Source organism: Chlorocebus sabaeus, chromosome 6 (assembly GCF_047675955.1).
Source record: "Chlorocebus sabaeus isolate Y175 chromosome 6, mChlSab1.0.hap1, whole genome shotgun sequence".
Classification (NCBI taxonomy): Eukaryota; Metazoa; Chordata; class Mammalia; order Primates; family Cercopithecidae; genus Chlorocebus; species Chlorocebus sabaeus.
The window spans coordinates 22696939-22724583 of NC_132909.1; the positions used below are offsets into that span (position 1 = coordinate 22696939).

The window sequence follows — 27645 nt, forward strand, 5'->3', positions numbered from 1 at the left end:
TGTATTTTTGGTAGAGAGGGGGTTTCGCCATGTTGGCCAGGCTGGTCTCAAACTCCTGATTTCAGGTGATCCACCAGCCTCGGCCTCCCAAAGTGCTGGGATTACAGGCGTGGGCCACCGTGCCCGGCTGAAAACCTACCTTTTTTGAAAGATAGCAATGAGGGTTCACTATGTTACCCAGGGTGGTTTCAGATTCCTGGGCTTTTAAGCGATCCACACACCTCAGCTTCCCAAAGAACCTAACTTTTATATATTCAGCCTGTATTTATTGGTCACCTGTGTTCTCAAGACACTGTGGCAAGTACTGGTTAGAGTGATGATGAGACCCACTGGTCCTTGCCCTCACAGTTTTTTCATTCATACACCTTCATTTTCTTTTCTTTCTTTTTTTTTTTTTTTTTTTTTTGAAACAGAGTCTCGCTCTGTGGCCCAGGCTGGGGTGGAGTGGCATGATCTTGGCTCACTACAATCTCCGCCTCCCAGGTTCATTCAAGCAATTCTCCTGCCTCAGCCTCCCAAGTAGCTGGATACAGGCACGCACCACTATGCCTGGCTAATTTTTATATTTTTAGTAGAGAGGGGGTTTCACCATGTTGGCCAGCCTGGTCTCGAACTCCTGACCTCAGGTGATTGGCCCACCTCGGCCTCCCAGAGTGCTGGGATGACAGGCGTGAGCGACTGCGCCCAGCCCGTACACCTTCATTTTCTAACCCCTGATGTCATCTCCAGCATTATCTGCCTCTAGATTCTAGAGCTAATTAAATTTAAATTTAGATTAATTAAAATCAAATAAAAACTTTAGTTTCTCAGCCATACTAGCCACATTTCATATGCTCAGTAGCCACCTATGACTACAATATTTACAGCACGGATTTGAAGATTTCCATCCTCACAGAACATCCTGTTGGACAGCACTTATCTAGACCTTTCCGCAAACTACACAACTCATTCCAAATCATTCTCAGTCTCCCAAACACACCATTCGCTTTCAGTCCAGTGTTTTTGCCATTGCATTTCACTGTGCTCGCAATATTCTCTGTCCCTTTTCTGCCTATTAAACCTCCCTGAGATTTCAGAACCCAATTCCTATTCTAGATTTTACAGAAAAGTTTTCTTGATACCATCCCCATCGATTAAGTTAGTCTTCCTTAGCTGGGCTCGGTAGCTCACATCTGTAATCCCAGCACTTTTGGAGGCCGAGGTAGGCAGATCACTTGAGCTCAGGAGTTTAAGACCAGCCTGGCCAACATGGCAAAACCATATCTGTACCAAAAATGCAAAAATTAGCCAGGTGTGGTGGTGCATGCCTGTGATCCTAGCTACTTGGGAGGCTGAGGTGGAAGGATCACTTGAGTCTGGGAGGCAGAGCTTGCAGTGATCCGAGACTGTGCCGCTGCACTCCAGCCTGGGTGACAGAGTGAAACCCCATTTAAAAAAAAAAAAAAAAAAAAAAAAGTATTTCTTTTGACCCACCCCCTATAGGAAGCTTCTTGCACCTCTAATTAGATCAGATTTAATACCCTTGTTAGGCCAGGCACAGTGGCTTATACCCTGCTAATCCCAACACTTTGGGAGGCCAGGGTGGGCGGATCACTTGAGGCAAGGAGTTCAAGACCAGCCTGGCCAACGTGGTGAAACCGTGTCTCTACTAAAAATACAAAAATTCAGCTGGGCGTGGTGGCGTGCACCTGCACTCCCAGCTACTCAGGAGGTCGAGGCGGGAGAATCACTTGAACCTGGGAGGCAGACGTTGCAGTGAGCTGAGATTGCACCTCTGCACTGCAGCCTGGGCAACAGAGTGAAACCCTGTCTCAAAAGGGGGAAAAAAAAAACCCTCCTTAAAACTCTGACTTCTCATTCCTTTCAGACGTAGACCATTCACAGGACTTCAGACTCAGCAACTGCCAGCCTCAGTCAATGGGGATGTGATGTTCTGCAGAAAAGCAGTAGATGGTCGGAAGGTAGTGAGTTATCTCCATTGATTGTTCACAGTCAGTTATGAATTGAACTCCTTGTTCTCTTCCCCTTCTTCTCACTACTGTACTTGTCTTTTGTTTTGTTTCGTTTTTTGTGAGACAGAGTTTTACTTTTGTAGCCCGGGCTGGACTGCAATGGTGTGATCTCAGCTCACCACAACTTCTGCCTCTCAGGTTCGAGCAATTCTCCTGCCTCAGCCTCCTGAGTAGCTGAGATTACAGGCATGCACCACCACGCCCTGCCAATTTTTTGTACTTTTAGTTGAGATGGGGTTTCTCCATGTTGGTTAGGCAGGTCTCGAACTCCCGACCTCAGGTGATCCACCCGCCTTGGCCTCCCAAAGTGCTGGAATTACAGGTGTGAGCCACTGTGCCCGGCTGTCCAGTCTTAAAAAAAAAAAAAAAAAGAATGCAGTAGGGAGGGCTCAGATGAGAAATAAAGAGTGCTGGGCCAAGAGGCTTCTAGAAATTGAGTTCCCAGGGAGGGCAGTACTCTGGATGTGTGGATATGCAAGCAAGAGGCCTGTATTACTAGGGCTTTCTTGCTTCTGTCTGGTGAGTCAAACTGGGGCTGGAGGCATTGGCAGAGCCTATAGTATGCATGGTGTAGTCTCATTTTGGACTTGGAAGGAGGAAGTAGAGCCAGTGAGATACCCAGGAGGTTTTGCCTGTTGAGCCTAGAGAAGCTAGAAGACTTTGTTTAGGGATGTCTTTTACTCAAGATTTGGCCTGCATAGATGGTCTGTGTTCCTAGCCTGATGGTACTGTCCTCATCCTTATGCATCAAGTGAGTGTGAGTTGTAATATCCTTGCTGTAATTTGGAGCAGGTGGGAGCCTTCTAGGCCCCATCTAGGGCCAAGTTTAGCATCAACAAGATGGAGAACTATGTCCGCCATAATCCCTCCCTTGGTAGTGCCTGGGTTCTGTGTCAGTGCTGCAGTACATCTACTTTGAAACCATCTTTCTGCTTTTAGGTTCCTTACTGTTTAGGAAGAGACTGGGTTTTGTTAACTCTGCAGTTTTGTTTTGTTTTGTATTTTGTTTGTTTGTTTTGAGACCAAGTCTCGCTCTTTCGCCCAGGCTGGAGTGCAGTGGCACAGTCTCGGCTCACTGCAACCTCCACCTTTTAGGTTTGAGCAATTCTCGTGCCTCAGCCTCCCAAGGTGCTAGGATTACAGGCCTGAGCCACCATGCCTGGCCAACTCTGTAGTTCTTAATGTTAGTTCTTGTGTGGTAGGACATGGAGAGGCAGGAGAAGCAGATCCGAGACATTGGAAGTACAGTTCTTTTAAGCTCATCTATTTGGGAGTGCTGAGGCAAGCTCGGTTTATCAGAGGTTACCCCATCTCCCCCCATTTTGCTTTTTCAGGACTCTGCACTTGTCCAAGAGAAGAATCCAGAGAAATCAGAGCAGGTCAAATAGTTCTAAAAGCCATGGCCCAGGTATGTTGAAATTCCTTCTATCCTTAGAATAATCTGTCTTCACCACAGATTATATGGACACTGTGTTTTTTATCTTGGAACTTCCCTGTATCCTTTTCACAGTTCGTCCATTCCGGGAGATGAGTGATGGTACCCAAGTCCCTTGGTGGCCCTCTCCTCTCCAGCATTGTCCACGTGTCTGTAGTCCTCTTAGCAGAGCATAGGCTGGGCGTGGTGGCACATGCCTGTCATCTCAGCACTTTGGGAGGCTGAGGCGGGTGGATCGCTTGAGGCCAGGAGTTCGAGACCAGCCTGGACAACATGGTGAAACCCCGTCTCTACTAAAAATATAAAAATTAGCCAGGCGTGGTACTGCATACCTGTAGTCCCAGCTACTCAGGAGGCTGAGGCAGGAGAATCGTTTGAACCCGGGAGATGGAGGTTGTAGGGAGCCAAGATTGCCCCACTGCACTCCACCCTGGGAGACAGAACGAGACTCTGTCTAAATTAATAAATAAATAAATGCTCTTAGCAGAGCACCAGTACAGTAGAAATACCTTCTCTTGAGAGAAATATGAGCGTCTCCCTTATCATAACTGTGGTTGAAGGGGGCCAAAGATGAAATAAAATAGTTTCATCTTTTCCATTGTCTTGGGTGGTTTCTTTTTTTTTTTTTTTTTTTTTTTGAGACGGAGTCTCGCTCTGTCACCCAGGCTGGAGTGCAGTGGCCGGATCTCAGCTCACTGCAAGCTCCGCCTCCCGGGTTCACACCATTCTCCTGCCTCAGCCTCCCGAGTAGCTGGGACTACAGGCGCCCGCCACCTCGCCCGGCTAGTTTTTTGTATTTTTTAGTAGAGACGGGGTTTCACCATGTTAACCAGGATGGTCTCGATCTCCTGACCTTGTGATCCGCCCGTCTCGGCCTCCCAAAGTGCTTTCTTCTGTGTTTTTGCTTTGTTTCGTTTTTTGAGACAGGGTCTCGCTCTGTCACCCAGACTGGAGCACAGTGGTGCAATCAAGGCTCACTGCAGTCTCAGCCTCCTGGGCTCAAGCCATCCTCCCACCTCAGCCTCCCAAGTAGCTAGGACCACAGCCACATGCCACCACTCCCAGCTAACTTTTTAAGTTTTTGTAGAGACCAGGTCTTACTGTGTTGCCCAGACTGGTCTCAAACTCTGGGGCTCACGCAGTCCTTCCACCTCAGCCTCCTAGTACTGGGATTACAGGCATGAGCCACGGCACCTGGATTCTTTATTCTATTTTTAAATGTTACCCCCTCTTGAAAAAATCACAAGACATTTAATACTGTCAAAAAAAAATATATATATATAGAGAGAGAGAGAAAGCTGGGCACAGTGGTGGTGGGTGCCTATAATCCCAGCTACTTGAGAGGCTGAGGTAGGAGAATCACTTGAACCTAGGAGGCCAAGGTTGTCATAAGCAGAGATCACGCCACTGCACTCCAGCTTGGGCGACACAGTGAGACTCTGTCTCACAAAATATATATATAGGCCGGGTGTGGTTGCTCACGCCTGTAATCACAGCACTTTGGGAGGCCGAGGCGGGTGGGTCGCGAGGTCAAGAGATCAAGACCATCCTGGTCAACATGGTGAAACTCCGTTTCTACTAAAAATACAGAAACTAGCTGGGTGCAGTGGCAGGTATCTGTAGTCCCAGCTACTCGGTAGGCTGAGGCAAGAGAATTGCTTGAACCTGGGAGCTGGAGGTTGCAGTGAGCTGAGATTGCACCACTGCACTCCAGCCTGGGCGACAGAGCGAGACCCCGTCTCAAAAAAAAAAAAAAAAAAAAAATTCTAACTTTCTTTTAGTTGGCCAATCATTAAAGATATTTACAAAAATGTAAAACAATGCCACTAAATTTTTTGATTTTGACAATAGAGTTATGTTTCATAAAATATATGTTATTGATATTAACAGGTAACAGGTTTGTTGTTAAAATATTTTTAAAATTTCTCAGCTGGATGCAGTGTCTGATACCTGTAATCCCAGCACTTTGGGAGGTTGAGGCAGATGGATCACCTGAGGTCAGGAGTTCGAGACCAGCCTGACAAACACGATGAAACTGTCTGTACTAAAAATACAAAAATTAGCCGGGCATGGTGGCACATGTCTGTAATTCCAGCTGCTCAGGAGACTGAGGCACGAGAATCACTTGAACCTGGGAGACAGAGGTTACAGTGAGCCAAGATTGTATCACTGCACTCCAGACTGACTGATAGAATGAGACTGTCTCAAAAAAAAAAAAAAAAATTAAATTTCTTTCTTTTAATTTCTAAGGTGGGAAAATGTTGATAGATATAACCAGCATTAAGAAAAGTTCTGGCCGGGCACAGTGGCTCACCCTGTAATTCCAACACTTTGGGAGGCCAAGGTAGGAGGATCGCTTGAGACCAGGAGTTCAAGACCAGCTGGGACAATGTAGTGAGACCTCATCTCTACAAACAAAAATTTTAATTTAAATTTAAAAACACAAAGTTAGGCATGGTGGCTCACGCCTGTAATCCCAGCACTTTGGGAGGCCAAGGCAGGTGAATTACCTGAGCTCAGGAGTACAAGACCAGCCTGCACAACATGGCAAAAGCCTGTCTCTACATAAAATATATATATACGAAATTTAGCTGGGTGCAATGGTGTGCCACCTGTAGTCCCAGCTACTCGGGAGGCTCAGGCAGGAGAATCGCTTGAGCCTGGGAGGCAGAGGTTGCAGTGAACCGAGATCACGCCACTGCACTGCAGCCTGGGCAACAGAGTTAGACACTGTCTCAAAAAAAAGAGAGAGAGAAAGAAGGAAAGAAATTCATTTAAAAGGGTGTTATGTTTTACCCAACATCAGGGTGTTTGCAGTAGAAGCCCACAGCCTTCTCTCTCCACGTAGACATGGTAGCAGTTGTAGGGATTGGTCTTGGTCTCTGTATGTGGTAACATCTGTTTTGTGAGACCTTTAGGAAGGGGCCGTGATTGGGAACTTTAGTGACGGAACACTCTTCAGTCTTGCAAGGATATGTATGAGAAATGAATAACCGTAAAATGGTCCATTTTAACGTTGAACATATGTGTTGGTTGTAGGTCACATTTATGTAACCTACAGCATATATGGAGGTATACCCTCCATCAGCTTTCTGATTTCAGGAACAAGCAGAAGTGGACAGTGAAGGAATATGAATATTAGCAAGCATATAATATATCCTGAAGATTGTACACATCTTGTGTTTTTAATTTTTTTTTAATTTTAAATTTTTGTCAGTACATAGTAGGTGTGTGTATTTATGGAGTACATGAAATGTTGTGATACAGGCATGCAGTGTGAAATAAGCATATCGGCCGGGCGTGGTGGCTCAAGCCTGTAATCCCAGCACTTTGGGAGGCCGAGACGGGCGGATCACGAGGTCAGGAGATCGAGACCATCCTGGCTAACATGGTGAAACCCCGTCTCTACTAAAAAATACAAAAAAACTAGCCGGGCATGGTGGCGGGCGCCTGTAGTCCCAGCTACTCGGGAGGCTGAGGCAGGAGAATGGCGTAAACCCGGGAGGTGGAGCTTGCAGTGAGCTGAGATCCAGCCACTGCACTCCAGCCTGGGTGACACAGCAAGACTCCGTCTCAAAAAAAAAAAAAAAAAAAAAAAAAAGAAATAAGCATATCATGAAGAATGGGATATCCAACCCCTCAAGCATTTATCCTTCGAGTTACAAACATTCCAATGACACTCTTTATTTAAAAATATACAGTTAGGCCAGGCATGGTGGCTCACACCTGTAATCCCAGCACTTTGGGAGGCCAAGGCAGGCAGATCATTTGAGATCAGGAGTTCAAGACCAGCCTGGCCAACATGAGGAAACCCTATCTCTACTGAAAAATACAAAAATTAGCTGGGTGTGGTGGTGGGTGCCTGTAACCCCAGCTACTCTGGAGACTGAGGCAGGAGAATGACTTGAACCCCACAGCAGAGGTTGCAGTGAGCTAAGATCATGCGACTGCACTCCAGCCTGGGTGACAGCAAAACTCCATCTCAAAAAAAAAAAAAAGTACAATTAAGTTCTTATTGACTATAGTCAGCCTGTTGTGCTACCAAATAGTAGGTCTTATTCTTTCTATTTTTTGGACCCATTAACCATCCCCACCTCCCCCTCAGCCTCCCTGTGCCCTTCCCAGCCTTCAGTAATCATCCTTCCACTCTCTATGACCATGAGTTGAATTGTTTTGATTTTTAGATCCACAAATAAGTGAGAACATGCAGTTTGTCTCTCTGTGCCTGGCTTGTTTCATGTAGCATAATGACCTCCAGTTCCATTCATGTTGCAGATGACCAGATCTCATTCTTTTTGTGACTGAATAGTACTCTATTGTGTATATGTACCACATTTTCTTTATCCATTCATCTGTTGACAGACACTTGGGTTGATTCCAAATCTTGGCTATTGTGGACAGTGCTGCCGCAAACATGGAGTGCAGATATCTCTTCCATATACTGATTTTCTTTCTTTTCTTTTCTTTTCTTTTTTTTTTTTTTGAGACGGAATTTCGTTCTTGTTGCCCAAGCCGGCAGTGGCACGATCTTGGCTCACTGCAACCTCCACCTCCTGGGTTCAAGCGATTCTCCTGCCTCAGCCTCCCAAGTAGCTGGGATTACAGGCGTACACCACCATGCCTAGCTAACTTTTTGTATTTTTAGTTGAAATGGGGTTTCACCATGTTGGCCAGGCTGGTCTGGAACTCTTGACCTCAGGTGATCCACCCACCTTGGCCTCCCAAAGTGCTGGGATTACAGGCATGAGCCACCGCGCCTGGATTACTAATTTCCTTTCTTGTATATACCCAGCAGTGGTATTGCTGGACCACAGGGTAGCTCCATTTTTAGTTTTTTGAGGAACCTCCAAACTGTTCTCCATAGTGATTTACATTCACTAATTTTACATTCCCAACAAAGTGTCCAAGGGTTCCCTTCTGTTCACATCCTCACTAGCATTTGTTATTGCCTTTTAGATATAAACCACTTTAACATACACATCTTATTTAAGCTAAGTGCACAAAAATAATGGAATCAACGTATCTTACAAGACATAACCTACAATAGTATGTAACCAATAACAGTCTGTGTCTTTCTGCCTGCCTGCCTGCCCTCGTTTCTAACTTCCTTCTCTCTTCCTTCTTTCATTTTTATTTATTTATTTATATTGTTTTTGAGATGGGGTCTTGCTCTGTCACCCAGGCTGGAGTGCAGTGGCGCAATCTCAACTCACTGCAATCTCCACCTACCAGGTTCAAGTGATTCTCCTGCCTCAACCTCCCTAGTAGCTGGGACTACAGGCGTGCACCATCATGCCCAGCTGATTTCTTTTTTGAGGTTTTTTTTTTTTTTTTTTTTTTTGAGACGGAGTCTTGCTCTGTCGCCCGGGCTGGAGTGCAGTGGCCGGATCTCAGCTCACTGCAAGCTCCGCCTCCCGGGTTTACGCCATTCTCCTGCCTCAGCCTCCTGAGTAGCGGGGACTACAGGCGCCCGCCACCTCGCCCGGCTAGTTTTTTTGTGTGTGTGTGTGTTTTTAGTAGAGACGGGGTTTCACTGTGTTAGCCAGGATGGTCTCGATCTCCTGACCTCGTGATCCGCCCGTCTCGGCCTCCCAAAGTGCTGGGATTACAGGCTTGAGCCACCGCGCCCGGCCTCTTTTTTGAGTTTTATTGTTGTTGTTGTTTGTTTTTTTGAGACAGAGTCTTACTCTGTCACCCAGGCTGGAGTGCAGGGGCACGATCTCAGCTCACTGCAACCTCTGCCTCCCGCGTTCAAGCTATTATCTTGCCTCAGCCTCCTGAGTAGCTGGGATTACAGGTGTGCACCACCACGCCTGGCTAATTTTTTGTATTTTTAGTAGAGACAGGGTTGTTTTGCCCTGTTGGCTGGGCTGGACATTTTTTTTTTTTTTTGAAACGGAGTTTCACCCTTGTTGCCCAGGCTGGAGTGCAGTGTCACAATCTCAGCACCCTGCAAAGTCTGCCTCCTGGGTTCCAGCGATTCTCCTGCCTCAGCCCCCCAAGTAGCTGGGATTACAGGCACCCGCCACCACGCCCAGCTAATTTTTTGTATTTTTAGTAGAGACGGGATTTCACCATGTTGGCCAGGATGTTCTTGAACTCCTGACCTCAGGTGATTCACCTGCCTCAGCCTCCCAAAGTGCTGGAATTACCACCATGCCCAGTTGGCAGTTTGGTCTTGAACTCCTGGCCTCAAGTGATTAACCCGCCTCAGCCTCCCAAAGTGCTGGGATTACAGGCATGAGCCACCACGCCCAGCGTGGACTCGTTGTTGAAAGACATTATTATTTGCCAGGCCCACATTTGCTGTGTGTTTTGTGTGTTTTGCTATTTTGCTTCTTTACTTTGTTTCTTACTTACTTACTTATTTATTTATTTATTGGATGGAACGAAGTTTTGCTCTTGTTGCCTGCCCAGGCTGGAGTGCAATGGCGCGATCTCAGCTCACTGCAACCTCTGCCTCCCGGGTTCAAGCGATTCTCCTGCCTCAGCCTCCTGAGTAGCTGGAATTACAGGTGCCCGCCACCACGCCGGGCTAGTTTTTGTATATTTAGTAGAGACTGAGTTTCACCATGTTGACCAGGCTGGTCTTGAACTTCTGACCTCAGGTGATCCACCCGCCTTGGCCTCCCAAAGTGCTGGGATTACAGGCGTGAGCCACCACGCCCAGCCTATTTCGCTTATTTATGGGACCCCACTTAGCTCTTTTCTGCTCATTCCCAGGCCATGGAAGATAGAAGTGTCCTGCTGTCTGCAGACAGTTTTATCTGTAGCCACAGGAGTGCTCAAGAGCATATAAACCTTTAGTCATATAACTGTGCTTATTATGCTTCCTTCATGGCACAGGCCTGCAGCTCTAGATTCTGTCATGCTTCATTACCTCCTTCCTCCAGTGCCCTTCTTCATCTCCTCGTAAATGTCCTTGGCCGGGTGCAGTGGCTCAGGCCTGTAATCCCAGTGCTTTGGGAGGCTGAGGCAGGAGGATCACTTGAGACCAGGAGTTTGAGACCAGCCTGGGTAACATAGTGAGATTCTGTCTCTACAAAAAAATATATTAAAAATCAAAATTAAGCTGGGTGCAGTGGCTCACGCCTGTCATCCCAGCACTTTGGGAGGCCAAGGTGGGCGCATCACGAGGTCAGGACCAGTCTAACCAACATGGTGAAACCCCGTCTCTACTAAAAATACAAAAATTAGCCGAGCATGGTGGCACACACCTGTAATCCCAACTACTCAAGAGGCTGAAGCAGGAGAATCGCTTGAACCTAGGAAGCGGAGGTTGCAGTGAGCCGAGATCGCGCCACTGCACTCCAACCTGGGCTACAGAGTGAGACTCTGTCTCAAAAAAAAAAAAAAAAAAAAAAAATCAAAATTAGCCAGGCGTGCACACCTGTAGCTCCAGCTACTCTGGAGGCTGAGGTAGGAGGATTGCTTGAGCCCAGGAAGTAGAGGCTGCAATGAGCCATGATCACACCACTGCACTCCAACTTGGGCAACAGAGTGAGACTCTGTCTAAAAAAAAAAATTCTGGCCGGGCGCAGTGGCTCACGCCTGTAATCCCAGCACTTTGGGAGGCTGAGGCGGGCAGATCACGAGGACAGGAGACCGAGACCAGCCTGGCTAACACGGTGAAACCCCGTCTCTACTAAAAATACAAAAAAATTAGCCGGGTGCAGTGGCGGGCACCTGTAGTCCCAGCTACTCGGGAGTCTGAGGCAGGAGAATGGCGTGAACCCGGGAGGCGGAGCTTGCAGTGAACTGAGATCGCGCCACTGCACTCCAGCCTGGGCAAACAGGGTAAGACTCCATCTCAAAAAAAAAATAAAATAAAATTCTTCTTCATCTCCTCATTAATATATTTACTGGATGAGTCAGCTTGTCAAAACCTGACCCTACTAATCAATTTTAACCTCATTTAAAATGGGACAGGTGGGCTGGGCATGGTGGCTCACGCCTGTAATCCCAGCACTTTGGGAGACCAAGGTGGGCAGATCATGAGGTCAGGAGGTTGAGACCACCCTGGCCAACATGACAAAGCTCCATCTCTACTAAAAATACAAAAAATTAGCTGTGCATGGTGGCATGCGCCTGTAGTCCCAGCTATTGGGGAGACTGAGGCAGGAGAATTGCTTGAACCTGGGAGGCGGGGGTTGCAGTAAGCCAAGATTGCACCACTACACTCCAGCCCGGGCAACAGAGCGAGACTCTGTCTCAAGAAAAAAAAAAAAAAAAAAAAAAAGGGACAGGAGGCCGAGCACAGCGGCTCATACCTGTAGTCCCAACACTGTAGGAGAACGAGAAGGTTAGATCACTTGAGGTCAGGAGTTCATAACCAGCCTGGCCAACATGGTGAAACCCCATCTCTATTAAAACTACAAAAATTAGGGACCAGGCATGGTGGCTCATGCCTGCAATCCCAACACCTTGGGAGGCCGAGGCAGGTAGATCACCTGAGGTCAGGTGTTCAAAACCAGCCTGGCCAACATGGTGAAACCCCATCTCTACTAAAGATACAAAAATTAGCCAGGAGTGGTGGCATGCGCCTGTAATCCCAGTTACTCTGGAGGCTGAGGCAGGAGAATCACTTTAACCCGGGAGGTGGAGGTTGCAGTGAGCCAAGATTGTGCCACTGCACTCCAGCCTGGGCGACAGAGTGAGACTCTGTCTCGAAAAATAAGAAATAAAAAAATTAGCCAGGCGTGGTGGTATACACCTGTAATCCCAGCTACTTGGGAGGCTGAGGCAGGAGAATCACTTGAACCTGGGAGGCGGAGGTTGTAGTGAGCCGAAATCACGCCACTGCGCTCTGGCCTGGGCAACAGGGAGAGACTCCATCTCAAAAACCAAACAAAAAAACAAAACAAAGCATAACAAAAACAACAACAACAAAAAAAAATGGTAAAAGACAGGCACTGTGACTCGACTTTTAATCCCAGCACTTTGGAAGGCCAAGGTGGGAGGATTGCTTGAGCCCATAAGTTTGAGACCAGCCTGGGCAATATAGCAAGACCCCACCTCTACAAAAAATAGTTTTTAACAAAAATAGCTTAGTATGGTGACATGTGCCTGTAGTCCCAGTCACTTGGGAGGCTGAGGTGGGAGGATTGCTTGAGCTCAGGAATTTGAGGCAACAGTGAGCCATGATTGCACCACTGCACTCCAGCCTGGGTGACAGAGCAAGACTCTGTGTCTTAAAAAAATTGGGCCAGGCACAGTGGCCCACACCTATAATCCCAGCACTTTGGTAGGTCGAGGTGGGTGGATCACTTGAGTCCAGGAATTCAAGACCAGCCTGGACAACATAGTGAGACCCCATCTCTACAAAAAATAAAAAATTAGCTGGGTATGGTGGTGCACACCTTAGTGCCAGCTACTTGGGAGGCTGAGGCAGGGGGATAGCTTGAGTTGGGAGGTCAAGGCTCCCGTGAGCCACGATTGCGCCACCACACTCCAGCCTGGGTGACAGAGTGAGACCCTGTCTCAAATAATAAATAAACGCACGTCCAGTCATTATGTGCCTCCTAGTGGGATGCTACAGGAAGTACACACCACCATCCCTGACATATTAATGCCCTTCCCTCGAAAATGGAAGTCAGACCCCCAGATCTAACTGCTGTTTCACAGGGAATATGGAAATTAAGCACCTGTGAAACTACACCACGAAGATGCAATCCATCAAATCCAGGAGGTGGGAACTCTACTAATTCAAATGTTTCTTTTTTTTTTTTTTTTTTTGAGATGGAGTTTCACTCTTGTTGCCCAGGCTGGAGTGCAATGTCGTGATCTCGGCCTCTGCCTCCCAGGTTCAAGCGATTCTCCTGCCTCAGCCTCCTGAGTAGCTGGGATTACAGGCATACACCACCACACCCAGCTAATTTTGTATTTTTAGTAGAGACGGGGTTTCTCCATGTTGGTGAGGCTGGTCTCAAACTCCCAACCTCAGGTGATCCGCCCACCTCGGAGAAACCCTGTCTCTACTAAAAATACACAAAAATTAGCTGAATGTAGTGGTGGGTGCCTGTAATCCCAGCTACTTGGGAGGCTGAGGCAGGAGAATCACTTGAACCTGGGAGGTGGAGGTTGCGGTGACCCGAGATCGTGCCTTTGCACTCCAGCCTGGGCGACAAGAGTGAAACTCTGTCTCAAAAAAAAAAAAATCACTTTTGGTAAGCACTGAATTTGTTAATTTAGAAAAATCACTGCTGGGCACAGTGGCTCACGCCTGTAATCCCAGCACTTTGGGAGGCCCAGGTGAAAGGATTACTTGAGCCCAGGAACTGAAGACCAGCCTGGGCAACATAGTGAGACCCTCCTCTCTACAAATAATATAAAGATTAGCTGGGCATGGTTGTGTACGCACACTGTGGTCCCAGCTATTTGGGAGGCTGAGATGGGAGGATTGCTTGAGCTGAGGTCAAGGCTGCAGTGAACCATGAACACACCACTGTACTCCAGCCTGGGTGACTGAGCAAGACCATGTCTCAAAAAAAAAAAAAAGAATCAAGGCCAGGTGCACTGGCTCATGCTTATAATCCCAACACTTTGGGAGGCCAGGATCACTTGAGGGCAGATCACTTGAGGCCAGGAGTTTGAGACCAGCCTGGCCAACATGGAAGAACCTCGTCTCTACTAAAAATACAAAAAACATTTGCTGGGCACGGTAGCGGGTGCCTATAACCCCAGCTACTTGGGAGGCTAAGGCAGGAGAATTACTTGAACCTGGGAGGCAGAGGTTGCAGTGAGCCACTGTACTCCATTCCACTACACTGCACTCCACGTACCACTGCACTCCAGCCTGAGCAACAGAGTGAGACTCGGTCTCAAAAAAAAAAAAAGAGGCCGGGTGCGGTGCCTCACGCCTGTAATCCCAGCACTTTGGGACGCCGAGGCGGGTGGATCACCTGAGGTCAGGAGTTCGAGACCAGCCTGACCAACATGGAGAAACCCTGTCTCTACTAAAAATACAAAATTAGCCAGATGTGGTGGTGCATGCCTGTAATCCCAGCTACTTGGGAGGCTGAGGCAGGAGAATCGCTTGAACCCAGGACGCAGAGGTTGTGGTGAGCTGAGATCGCGCCATTGTACTCTAGCCTGGGCAACAAGAGTGAAACTCCGTCTCAAAAAAAAAAAAAAAAAAATTGAGAACATTGGGGCAATTAGAACTTAATCTGTTGATTGGGAAATTATTGATACATTAATTAAGTATGATAATGATATTCTGAGTATTATGTGTTTTTCCTTTTTTTTTTTGAGATGGAGTCTTGCTCTGTTGCCCAAGCTGGAGTGCAGTGGCACCATCTCAGCTCATTGTAAACTCCACCTCCCGAGTTCATGCCATTCTCCTGCCTCAGCCTCCCGAGTAGCTGGGACTACAGGTGCCCGCCACCATGCCCGGCTAGTTTTTTGTATTTTTTGTAGAGATGAGGTCTCACCGTGTTAGCCAGGATGGTCTCGATCTCCTGACCTCGTGATCCGCCCGCCTCAGCCTCCCAAAGTGCTGGGATTACAGGCATGAGCCACCGCGCCCGGCTATTATATGTTTTTCTAAGAGAAGTCAATAATCTGTTGGATACTAAAGTATCTGTGGGTGAAGTATTATGATGTTTGGCATGTGAGATTTGCCTCACAGTACATGGGGAGTAAAAGATAGAAGGGAAGAGATAAAACAGGGTGCACCTTGTTAGCTGTTGAAGCAGACTGATGCATATAGGGGGTCATTACTGTATACTTTTGTACTTTTGTGCATTCTGAAAATTTTCATAATAAAAAGTGAAAAAAGTTTCTTAATATACCCAAATGTGTGGGTTTATTGTTTCAGGGACTGGTGACATTCAGGGACGTGGCCATAGAGTTCTCTCTGGAAGAATGGAAGTGCCTGGAACCTGCTCAGAGAGACTTGTACAGGGAGGTGACTCTGGAGAACTTTGGTCACTTGGCCTCACTAGGTAAGGAGATGGTATCGCCCAGGCCAGACGGAAAGCAAGGCACTGGGGACTACAACCATGGGGTGCTGTTTCCATCTCTGCCTAAATGGGTGAGGAGAGGAAACTGTCACGGGAGACGCTACAAACTACAGCCATAGAGAGGGGACCAGCCAGCAATTGCTGTAGCTACTTCCGGAGCTCCTGGGTTAAAGGAGGGAGAGAGAGGGGTAAGAAATGTCCAGTGCTCTCTCTCCTCCTGTCCGCTGATCTCCAGCTGATGCTTTTTGTCTGCCAAAGCTAATGAGAACCCAGAGGGCATGGGTAATGCAGTTCTTACAGTGAGCTGTTGGGATCCCAGAGCCGGGCACAGAACAAGGCCAGGAGCATCAAGGAAGATTGGAGGGGAAGGAGGAGTTCATGGAGAGTGATCACCACACATCTACTCCACATAATTCAGGACTACCCTTCTGGAATTTCTGGTTTCTTCATTGTGAATTTCTAGGGTAACTTACAAGTTTCTGACTGAATTTCTGGTGACTGAAAAATTGTTTTGTGCTTCGTGGAATTGGAAACAAGTCATTCCACTGGGCACCTGGGTCTTCCCATCCTTCAGACAACCTTCCGCCTGCCTTGTGATTGCGTCTTTTCCATGGTGACCAGGGAACTGGGTTTGGATTTTGGAGCCGTCTCATCACACCCCGTTTCTTTTCCTGTAAACAGGACTCTCCATTTCTAAGCCTGATGTCGTCTCCTTATTGGAGCAAGGGAAAGAGCCCTGGATGATTGCAAATGATGTGACAGGACCATGGTGCCCAGGTGAGCAAGGGCTGGTTTCGACAGGGGGAGGTCCCTGGGTGCGTCGACTGACAGGAGCAACTTGAGTTACTGTGGGAAGTTCCCTCAAAGCCCTACTGTGGAAGAAAGGCCTGAAACGTGAAGATGTGGCGAGTAAAGACCTTATTAGCCTCAGCTCCCAAGAGAACCTTGGCCTACTCCCATTAATTCGTTTCTCTTCTCTGTTCTCTCACATTTTCCTTCCTTTTTAAAAAGAGATGTACCTATTTCTTCCCCAGTGGTCACCTTTTTACCTGTACTTCGTATCCTTTTTTTTAGAGGCAGAATCTCACTCTGTCATCCATGCTGGAGTGCAGTGGCATGATCACAGCTCACTGCAGCCTCCATCTCCTGGGCTTAAGCGATCCTCCCACTTTGGGAGGCCAAAGTGAGATTACAGGTGTGAGCCACAGTACCCAGCCAGATCCTTTTTTCTACAAGTATCTTCATCCCTTAGAAAACTTATTTTCTTGACCAGGCATGGTGGCTCATGCGTGTAATCCCAGCACTTTGGGAGGCTGAGGTGGGTGTATCACCTGAGGTCAGGAGTTCAAGACCACCCTGGCCAACATGGTAAAATCCCGTCTCTACTAAAAGTACAAAAATTAGCTGGGCATGGTGGCGGGTGCCTGTAATTCCAGCTACTTGGGAGGCTGACGCAGGAGAATCTCTTGAACCCGGGAGGCAGAGGTTGCAGTGAGCTGAGATTACGCCATTGCATTCCAACCCGAGTGACAAAAGTGAAACTCTATCTCAAAAAACAAACCAAAAAAACATTTTCTTGGCTGGACACGGTGGCCCACACCTGTAATCTCAGCACTTTGGGAGGCCGAGGTGGACAGATCACTTGAAGCCAGGAGTTCAAGGCCAGCCTGGCCAACATGGTGAAACCCCATCTCTCCTAAAAATACAGAAATTAGCTGGGCATGGTGGCCGGTGCCTGTAACCCCAGCTACTCAGGAGGCTAAGGCAGGAGAATTGCTTGAACCCAGGAGACAGAGGTTGCAGTGAGCCGAGATTGTGCCACTGCACTCCAGCCTCTGCAACAGTAATTCAGCCATTCATTTATTCTCTTAACTTTTGAGCGGTACGGTTGTGTAGTGGTTGAGGGCACAGACACTGGAGTCAGACTACCTGAGTTCAAATCCTGGCTCTGCCACTTAGTAGCTCTGTGAGTTTGCATAAATTACTTAAATTCTCTGTGCTTCAGTTTCCTCCTTGGCAAATGGTATAAAAATATTGCTGTTAGGCTGGACGTGGTGCCTCACCCCTGTAATCCCAGCACTTTGGGAGGCCAAGGTGGGCAGATCACTGGAGGTCGGGAGTTCGAGACCAGTTTGGCCAACATGGTAAAACCCCTTTTGTATTTTGTAAAAATACAAAAATAAGCTGTGCATGGTGGCACACATCTGTAATCCCAGCTACTCTGGAGGCTAAGGCATGAGAATCGCTTTGAACCTGGGAGGCGGAGGTTGCAGTGAGCTGAGATCACACCATTACACTCCAGCCTGTACAACAGAGGGAGACTCTGTCTCAAAAAAAAAAAGAAAACAGAGTTGCTGTTATATGAAATATAGTGTGAAAGTGCCCAGAAAGGCAATTGTGATGACTACATAAATGTTAGTAAGTATTCTCGATTGGCACTTGGTGGACAGTATTGGAATCTGTGAATCCTGAATCACCAGTGACCCTTTCCTAACCTCTCCGCTATTGTTGTCTTTTTAATTTATTTATTTATTTATTTGTTTATTTATTTATTTATTTATTTTTGAGATGGAGTCTCGCTCTGTCGCCCAGGCTGGAGTGCAGTGGCGTGATCTCGGCTCGCAAGCTCCGCCTCCCGGGTTCACGCCATTCTCCTGCCTCAGCCTCCTGAGTAGCTGGGGCTACAGGCGCCCGCCACCTCGCCCGGCTAGTTTTTTGTATTTTTTAGTAGAGACGGGGTTTCACCGTGTTAGCCAGGATGGTCTCAATCTCCTGACCTCGTGATCTGCCTATCTCGGCCTCCCAAAGTGCTGGGATTACAGGCTTGAGCCACCGCATCTGGCCTTTTTAATTTATTTTTATTTATTTATTTGTTTATTTTTGACATGAAGTCTCGCTTTGTCACCCAGGCTGGAATGCAGTGGCATGATATCAGTTCACTGCAAGCTCCACCTCCCAATTCACGCCATTCTCCTGCCTCAGCCTCCCGAGTAGCTGGGACTACAGGCGCCCACAACCACACCCGGCAAATTTTTTTTGTATTTTTTTAGTAAAGATGGGGTTTCACTGTGTTAGCCAGGATGGTCTCGATCTCCTGACCTCGTGATCTACCCGCCTCAGCCTCCCAAAGTGCTGGGATTACAGGTGTGAGCCCCACGCCCAGCCTATTGTCATTTTTACTTTTCATCTGGGATCATTTTCTCTCTATCTGAAGAAGACCCTTAAAGTTTCCCTCAGTTTTTGGCCACACGAAAATACTGTTTTGTTTTGTTTTCTTTACAAATGACATTTATCAGCCTGAACAACCTAGCAAGACCCCTTCTCTACAAAAAATACAAAAATTAGCCAGGCAAGGCGGCATGCACCTGTAGTCCCAGCTAATCAAGAGGCTGAGGCAGGAGAATCACTAGAGCCTGGGAGATCAAGGCTGTAGTGAGCTATGATCATGCCACTGCGCTCCAGCCTGGGTGACAGAGCAAGACTCCATTTCAAAATAAATAAATAAATAAAAATTTTTTGTTTTTTTTTTCTGAGACGGTATCTCACTCTGTCACCCACGCTGGAGTGCAGTGGTGCGATCTCAGCTTACTGCAACCTCTGCCTCCTGGGTTCAAGTAATTCTCCTGTCTCAGCCTCCTGAGTAGCTAGGATAACAGGTGCACACTACCACACCCAGCTAATTTTTGTATATTCAGTAGATATGGGGTTTCACTATGTTGGCCAGGCTGGTCTCAAACTCCTGAGCTCGAGTGACCTGCCCACCTCAGCCTCCTAAAGTGCTGGGATTACAGGCATGAGCCACCACACCCAGCCAGCTGATCCTCTTAATGAGTAGTTTTTTGTAGATTGTCTCTCACTTCGTGTTTGTCTAATGTTTTCTCACGGTGAGATTCTGCATTTTAGCAAGAATATTGCAGAAGTGATGTTGTATTCTTCTCTGTGTATCACATATCAGATATCAACATGCCATATTACTGGTGCTGTTCATTTTGATCACCTGGTAAGATAGGTGCTGTTCGCACTTTGGGAGGCCAAGGCGGGCGGATCACAAGGTCAGGAGTTCGAGACCAGCCTGGCCAATATGGTGAAAGCCCATCTCTACTAAAAATACAAAAATTAGCCGGGAGTGGTGGCGCATGCCTGTAATCCCAGCTACTCAGGAGGCTGAGGCAGGAGAATCACTTGAACCCAAGAGGCGGAGGTTGCAGTAAGCCAAGATTGTACCAATGCACTCCAGCCTGGGAGACAGAGCAAGACTCTGTCTCAAAACAGAAAACAAATTGAGAACCCCTGGCCTAATCTGTCTTCTTGCTCCCTTCTGGCACCGTATGAGCTCTTCACATAGTGTGCTTTCATGTACTTTTTTGAAATTGTATAATATTTGAGATGTATATAAGCCATTCACTTTTTTTCTTTTTTTTTTTTCTTTTTTTTTTTTTTTTTTGAGACGGAGTCTCGCTCTGTCGCCCAGGCTGGAGTGCAGTGGCCGGATCTCAGCTCACTGCAAGCTCCGCCTCCCGGGTTTACACCATTCTCCTGCCTCAGCCTCCCGAGTAGCTGGGACTACAGGCGCCTGCCACCTCGCCCGGCTAGTTTTTTGTATTTTTTAGTAGAGACAGGGTTTCACCGTGTTAGCCAAGATGGTCTCGATCTCCTGACCTCGTGATCCGCCCGTCTCGGCCTCCCAAAGTGCTGGGATTACAGGGTTGAGCCACCGCGCCCGGCCTAAGCCATTCACTTTCTATGGTTATTATTATTATTATTTTTTTTCTAAGACGGAGTCTTGCTCTGTCACCCAGGTTGGAGTGCAGTGGCGTGATCTTGGCTCACTGCAACCTCTGCCTCCCGGGTTCAAGCAATTCTCCTGCCTTAGCCTCCCCAGTAGCTGGGATTACAGGCGCCCACCACCATGTCTGGCTAATTTTTGTATTTTTAATAGAGATGGGGTTTCACCTTCTTGGCCAGGTGAACTCCCGACCTTGTGATCCACCTGCCTTAGCCTCCCAAAGTGCTGGGATTACAGATGTGAGCCACTGCGCCCGGCCTCTATAGAATTTTTTATTTCTCATAGAAAAGGAGCACAGCTTGTATTTATCTTTTTCTTATTTTTCAGACTTGGAGTCCAGGTGTGAGAAATTTCTACAAAAAGATATTTTTGAAATCGGGGCATTCAACTGGGAGATAATGGAAAGCCTTAGGTGCTGTGACCTGGAGGGCTCCGATTTTAGAGCTGACTGGGAATGCGAAGGCCAGTTTGAGAGACAAGTCAATGAAGAGTGCTATTTTAAGCAAGTGAACGTCGCCTATGGACATATGCCCGCGTTCCAGCATCACAGGTCTCACACTGGGAGCAGGGAGACTGGTGAGAAACTCATGGAATGTCGGGAATGCGGGAAAGCATTTAGCCGTGGCTCACACCTTATTCAACATCAGAAAACTCACACTGGTGAAAAACCCTTCGGGTGTAAGGAATGTGGGAAGGCCTTCAGCCGTGCCTCACACCTTGTTCAGCATCAGAGAATTCACACAGGTGAGAAACCTTATGACTGTAAGGACTGTGGGAAGGCCTTCGGTCGTACGTCAGAACTTATTCTGCATCAGAGACTTCATACTGGTGTCAAACCTTATGAATGTAAAGAATGTGGGAAGAGCTTTAGGCAGCATTCCCAGCTGATTCTGCATCAAAGAACTCACACAGGCGAGAAACCCTACGTATGTAGAGACTGTGGCAAGGCTTTCATTCGTGGCTCCCAACTCACTGTGCATCGGAGAATCCACACGGGCGCCAGACCCTATGAGTGTAAAGAATGCGGGAAAGCCTTTAGACAGCATTCCCAGCTGACCGTCCACCAGCGCATCCACACTGGTGAGAAACCCTACGAATGTAAGGAATGCGGAAAGGGCTTTATTCACAGCTCAGAAGTTACTCGACATCAAAGAATTCATTCTGGGGAGAAACCCTATGAGTGTAAGGAATGTGGGAAGGCCTTTAGACAGCACGCACAGCTCACACGACATCAGAGAGTCCATACTGGCGACAGACCCTATGAATGTAAGGACTGCGGGAAGGCATTCAGTCGTAGCTCATACCTCGTTCAACATCAAAGAATTCATACAGGCGACAAACCCTACGAATGTAAGGAATGTGGGAAGGCCTTTATTCGTGTTTCACAACTGACTCATCATCAGCGAATCCACACTTGCGAGAAACCCTATGAATGCAGGGAGTGTGGAATGGCCTTTATTCGTAGTTCACAACTTACCGAACATCAGAGAATTCATCCTGGTATCAAACCTTACGAATGTAGAGAGTGTGGGCAGGCATTTATTCTTGGTTCACAACTCATCGAACACTACAGAATTCATACTGGTTAGAAAGCCTCGAGTGTGAGTGATACAGAGAAGCCTTTATGTGGAGTTCACATCTGGCTCAGTACTAGGTAATTTTTAATGTAGTGTAATTAATGTCAGAAAACACCTGTCACTTCCATGATAGAACATCAGAAAACTCACACCCAAAGAAAATTCAATAAATGTGGGAATTCTTTTTGCCTCACTCACTGTTTCCTAAGCATCAGATAATCTATGCTAAAAAAAAAAAAAAAAAAAAGAATATAGAAAAGCTGCTTCTTGTCATTCAAAATATGTTAAGTTTCTGAGAATTTCTAACACAAAATGACCCTATTAAAAGATTCTGTGGCCAGGCGTGGTGGCTCACACCTGTAATCCCAGCGCTTTGGGAGGTCGAGGCCGGCAGATCATTTGAGGTCAGGAGTTTGAGACCAGCCTGGCCAATGTGGTGAAACCCTGTCTCTACTAAAAATACAAAAATTAGCCAGGCATGGTGGCAGGTGCCTGTAATCCCAGATACTCAGGAGACTGAGGCAGGAAAATCGTTTGAACCCAGGAGGCGGAGGTTGCAACAAGCAGAGATCACACTATTGCATTCCAGCCTGGGTGACAAGGGCAAAACTCTGTCTCAAAAAAAAAAAAAAAAAAAAAGATTATGTGACTGTGCCTTTCATCATGGCATATACCTTACTTAGCAGTGCTCACTTCCCCGAGTATGGACTACATAGCATAATTGGGCAAGTTATGCAATCTCTTTGTCCCTCAGTTTACTTTTTTTTTTTTTGAGACAAAGTCTAGCTCTGTCACCAGGTTGGAGTGCAGTGTTGCAATCTCAGCTCACCGCAACCTCTGCCTCCTGGGTTCAAGTGATTCTCCTGCCTCAGCCTCCTGAGTAGCTGGGATTACAGGCATGCGCTGCCACGCCCAGCTAATTTTTGTATTTTTAGTAGAGACGGAGTTTCACCATGTTGGCCAGGATGGTCTTGATCTCCTGACCTCATGATCTGCCCACCTCGGCCTCCCAAAGTGCTGGGATTACAGGCGTGAGCCACCGCGCCTGGCCCAGTTTACTTATTTTTAAGTGGTGATTATTATGCCTAACTAATAGAATTTTTATGAGGACTAAATTATTTTATGTAAAGCCTTAGAAGTAATACCTGGCACACACACGTGCTCAGTAAATATTAGCTGTTGTCATTAATTTTATTATCAGTATCACTGATAAGGAGTTTATATGAGGGGAGAGCCTTATGAATGTATCACATACCCAAAAGTCTTCATGACCAGTTGTTATGATCATTTATTCTGAAAAATAGTGGGAAAGCATAATTATTATGAGGCCTTCAATCAGAAGGTTAGAAATTCAGAAGATTAGAAATTAACAGAAGAGTGGCCTGGTAAGGTGGCTCACACCTGTAATCCCAGCACTTTGGGAGGCCAAGGCAGGCGGATCACTTGAGGTCAGGAGTTTGAGACCAGCCTGGCCAACATGGTGAAACCCCGTCTCTACTAAAAATACACAAATTAGCCAGGTGCAGTGGTGCATGCCTGTAAGCCCAGCTACTCAAGAGGCTGAGACAGGAGAACTGCTTGAGCCTGGGAGGCGGAGGTTGCAGTGAGCTGAGATCATGCTACTGCACTCCAGCCTGGGTCACAGAGAGACCCTGTCTCAAAAAACAAAACAAAACAAAACAAAAAACTAGTTTAGCGTAGCCAAAGCTGTACTCCCATCAGAACCTAAGAATTGAAGCTAGTGGCTTTGTTCTCCATGTGTAGATCTCCAACACCTTATCACTGCCAGTCACATACTAAACATGTTGAATGAATGAGTAGTCAACTCTCAAAGTTAGGAAAAAATTACAATATAAGCCAAAGTCAGCAGTAAGATTAATCATTAAAAATGAAAACAGAATGGAAAACAAAACAGATTTCATCTGAAGGTTGTTTGTTTAACAATACAATAAGACTACTTACAAGAGTGATCTAGGGAAAAAACATGAATAAGAAAGGGGGTAAAGATGTTTTTAAAATAGCTAACTATGCATGACTTTATTTTAAAATCTAGAGAGAATGGATTTTTATACAAATACCAAATTGATTCCTGGGATTCCTATAATCCTAGCACTTTGGGAGGCTGAGGCAGGCAGATCACCTGAGGTTAGAAGTTTGAGACCAGCCTGGCCAACATGGTGAAACCCCGTCTCTACTAAGAATATAAAAATTAGCTAGGCATGGTGGTGCGTGTCTGTAATCCCAGCTACCCGGGAGACTCAGACAGGAGAATCACTGGAACCTGGGAGGCGGAGGCTGCAGTGAGCCGAGATCGTGCCACTGCACTCCAGCCTGAGTGACGGAGCCAGACTCCATCTAAAAAAATACAGGTCGGGCGCAGTGGCCCATGCCTGTAATCCCAGCACTTTGGGAGGCCGAGGCGGGTGGATCATTTGAGGTCAGGAGTTCGAACCAGCTTGGCCAACATGGTGAAACCCCTTCTACTAAAAATATAAAAATTAGGCGTGGTGGCGCACGCCTGTAATCCCAGCTACTCGGGAGGCTGAGGCAGGAGAATTGCTTGCGCCTGGGAAGCGGAGGTTGCAGTGAACCAAGATCATGCCACTGTACTCCAATCTCGGTGACAGAGTGATACCCTGTCTCAAAAAAAAAAAAAAAAAAAAAAATTGTCACTCTAAATAGTTAAAGCACAGTCATAGGATAAAATTGTTAAAGTTACAATTCGTTGTTGTTGGGTTTTTTGGCTTTGTTTGTTTTTTGAGACCGAGTCTCACCCATGCTAGAGTACAGTGGTTCGATCTCAGCTCACTGCAACCTCTGCCTCCTGGATTCAACCAATTCTTCTGCCTCAGCCTGCCAAGTAGCTGGGATCACAGGCGCCCACCATCACGCCCAGCTAATTTTTGTATTTTTAGTAGAGCCAGGGTTTCACCATGTCACCCACACTGGTCTCAAACTCCTTGACCTCAAGTGATCTGCCCACCTCGGCCTCCCAAAGGGCTGGGTTTAAGGCATGAGCCACTTCCTGGCCTAAAGTTACAATATGGTATGCAGACATAAGTGAATCTTCACACAATAGCGCTATGCCTTTCCCACCCCATTACCTTTTATGGAACAATCACTAACACAGAGTTCTTGTATATAGTTTCTGATTTTTAATTTGCATAAACATGTAATCCCAGCACTTTGGGAGGCTGAGGAAAACAGATCACTTGAGGTCAGGAGTTCGAGACCAGCCTGGCCAACATGGTGAAGCCTTGTCTTAACTAAAAAATACAAAAATTAGCCAGGTGTGGTGGCTCATGTCTGTAGTTCTAGCTACTTGGTAGGCTGAGGCATGAGAATCACTTGAACCCAAAAGGCAGAGGCTGCAGTGAACCGATATCCTGCCACTGCACTCCAGCCTGGGTGACGGAGTGGAGACTCCATCTGAATAATAATTATTATTAATATTTGCAAAAGCATAACGTACTCTTTATACAAATATTTTATACAAGTGATAGCAAATTTCAACACATTGCTATTTTTGCTTATGCATACGTCTTGAAGATTAGACCATATTGGTACATATATAGCTGCCTCATTTTTTTTAACAACTCCTTAGGATTCCATCATCTGTGTGTTTCATAATTTATTTAACATTATGAATTTTTTTTTTTGAGACGGAGTCTCACTCTGTGACCCAGGTTGGAGTGCAGTGGCGTGATCTCAGCTTACTGCAACCTCCACCTCCCAGGTTCAAGCGATTGTCCTGCCTCAGCCTCCCAAGTAGCTGAGACTGCAGGTGCGAGCCACCACGCCCAGCTAATTTTTGTGTTTTTAGTAGAGACGGGGTTTCACCATGTTGGCCAGGCTGATCTCCAACTCCTGACCTCAGGTAATCTGCCAGCCTTGGCCTCCCAAAGTGCTAGGATTACAGGCGTGAGCCACCTCATACGGCCATTTTTTTTTTTTTTTTGAGACAGAGTTTCGCTCTGTTGCCCATGCTGGAGTGCAGTGGCATGACCTTGGCTCACTGCAACCTCTGCCTCCTGGGTTCAAGAAATTCTGCTGCCTCAGCCTCCTGAGTAGCTGGAATTACAGGCACCTGCTACCACGCCTGGCTCATTTTTGTATTTTTAGTAGTGACGGGGTTTCACTGTGTTGGCCAGGCTGGTCTCAAACTCCTGACCTCAAGTGATCCACCCACCTTGGCCTCTCAAAAGTGCTGGGATTACAGGCATGAGCCACTGTGCCCAGACTTTCCATTATTTTTTGTTCTTTCAAACAATCCCATAATATTTCCCTTGCACATATTTTGTACATGTGTAATACATCTTTAAGGTAAACTCCTAGAAGTGGAAATGCTAGATAAAAATGTAAATTTTTGGCCAGGCGCAGTGGGTCAACCTGTAATCCCAGCACTTTGGGAGGCTGAGGCGGGGCGGGGGGGGGTGGGGGGGCGGGGGGGGGGGTGGGGGGGCGGGGATCACAAGGTCAAGAGATAAAGACTGTCCTGGCCAACATGGTGAAACCTCATCTCTTCCAAAAATACAAAAAATTAGCTAGCGACAGAGCGAGATTCCGTCTCAAAGAAAAAAAAAAAAAAAGTAACTTTTTAAAACTTTCTGTCATAAAAAAATTTGAACATGTACAAAAATACACAGAATCTTATAATGAACCCCAGCAGCCTCATCACCAGCTTCAAGAATTATCAGCTCATGGCCAGGCTTGCTTTGTCTGTATATCCACTTCTCTCATCTTTGTGTTATTTTTGAAGTTAATACCAGATATATGATTTCATCCATAAACATTTCATACATTTCTCTAAAACACATGACAACATTAGAAAATATTTTCACTCCTTAAAAAAAAAAAAATAGGCCTGGCGCAGTAGCTCATGCCTGTAATCCCAGCACTTTGGGAAGCCGAGGTGGGCACATCACCTAAGGTCAGGAGCTCGAGACCAGCCCGACCAATGTGAAACCCCAACTCTACTAAAATACAAAAATTAGCCAGCCGTGGTGGTGGGCGCCTGTAATCCGAGCTACCCGGGAGGCCAAGACAGGAGAATCCCTTGAACACAGGAGGCGGAGGTTGCAGTGAGCTGAGATTGCACCATTGCACTCCAGCCTGGGCAACAAGAGCGAAACTGCATCTCAAAAGAAAAAAAAAATGATGTTACCACCTTAATGCCATTATATGTATGATAGTGTTCAAATTTTTGTTTCATAAATGTCAGTTTTAGAAAAAATTACCAGGATCCAAATGATGTTCTCAAATTGCAGTTGATATGTCTCTTATTTCTCAATCTATTATACTCAATCTATTCTCCCTTACTGGGTTTTTTTGCAACTTGTTTTTTGAAGAAACTAGGTAATTTGCCTCGTAGAGCTTCTCCAAGTCTGGTTTTTGCTGACTGCATCTGCATGGGGTAGTTTAACATGCTCTTCTATTCCTAGTATTTCCTGTAAATTGGTAGTTGAGATTTAGAGGACTGGTCAGATTGAGGTTCTTTTTTTGTTAAGATTATTTATAAGTGGTTAATATTAGGAGCCATAATATTTAGGTGTTGCTGTTTTTGTGAAGTTGGCAACCATTGATGTTTAATTGATAAATCTGTTCATTAGAGGTTGCAAAATGGTGATATCTTATTATTCATTCTTTCCTTATTAGCTAGAATATTCTTATGAAGAAAAAATTTCTGGCCTGGTGCAGTGGCTCACACCTGTGATTCCAGCACTTTGGGAGGCCGAGGCAGGTGGATCACTTGAGGTCAGGAGTTTGAGACCAACCTGACCAACATGGTGAAACCCCATCTCTACTAAAAATACAAAATTAGCTGGGTATGGTGGCGCACGCCTGTAATCCCAGCTACTTGGGAGGCTGAGGC

General features: G+C 46.5%; 1 protein-coding gene and 1 long non-coding RNA gene across 5 annotated transcripts in view; one reads left to right on the top strand and one right to left on the bottom strand.

The window, feature by feature from the left end:
* ZNF565 (zinc finger protein 565) overlaps window positions 1–21966 on the top strand; it is a 32873-nt gene extending 10907 nt beyond the window's left edge. For 2 of the 4 annotated variants that reach the window (XM_007996481.3, XM_007996478.3), the window contains exons 2-5: window positions 3347–3420; window positions 15266–15392; window positions 16092–16187; window positions 20524–21966. In XM_007996481.3, coding sequence (XP_007994672.1) covers window positions 3412–3420; window positions 15266–15392; window positions 16092–16187; window positions 20524–21785 — 1494 coding nt within the window. In that variant the 5' untranslated portion in view covers window positions 3347–3411 and the 3' untranslated portion in view covers window positions 21786–21966. Of the gene's footprint in view, window positions 1–1480; window positions 1962–3346; window positions 3421–15265; window positions 15393–16091; window positions 16188–20523 lie in introns of those variants that run through there. The other 2 variants (XM_007996480.3, XM_073016604.1) reach the window with 2 other exon arrangements.
* LOC140711870 (uncharacterized) overlaps window positions 1–27645 on the bottom strand; it is a 46924-nt gene that overhangs the window by 7825 nt on the left and 11454 nt on the right. The gene's annotated exons all lie outside the window — the stretch shown is intronic.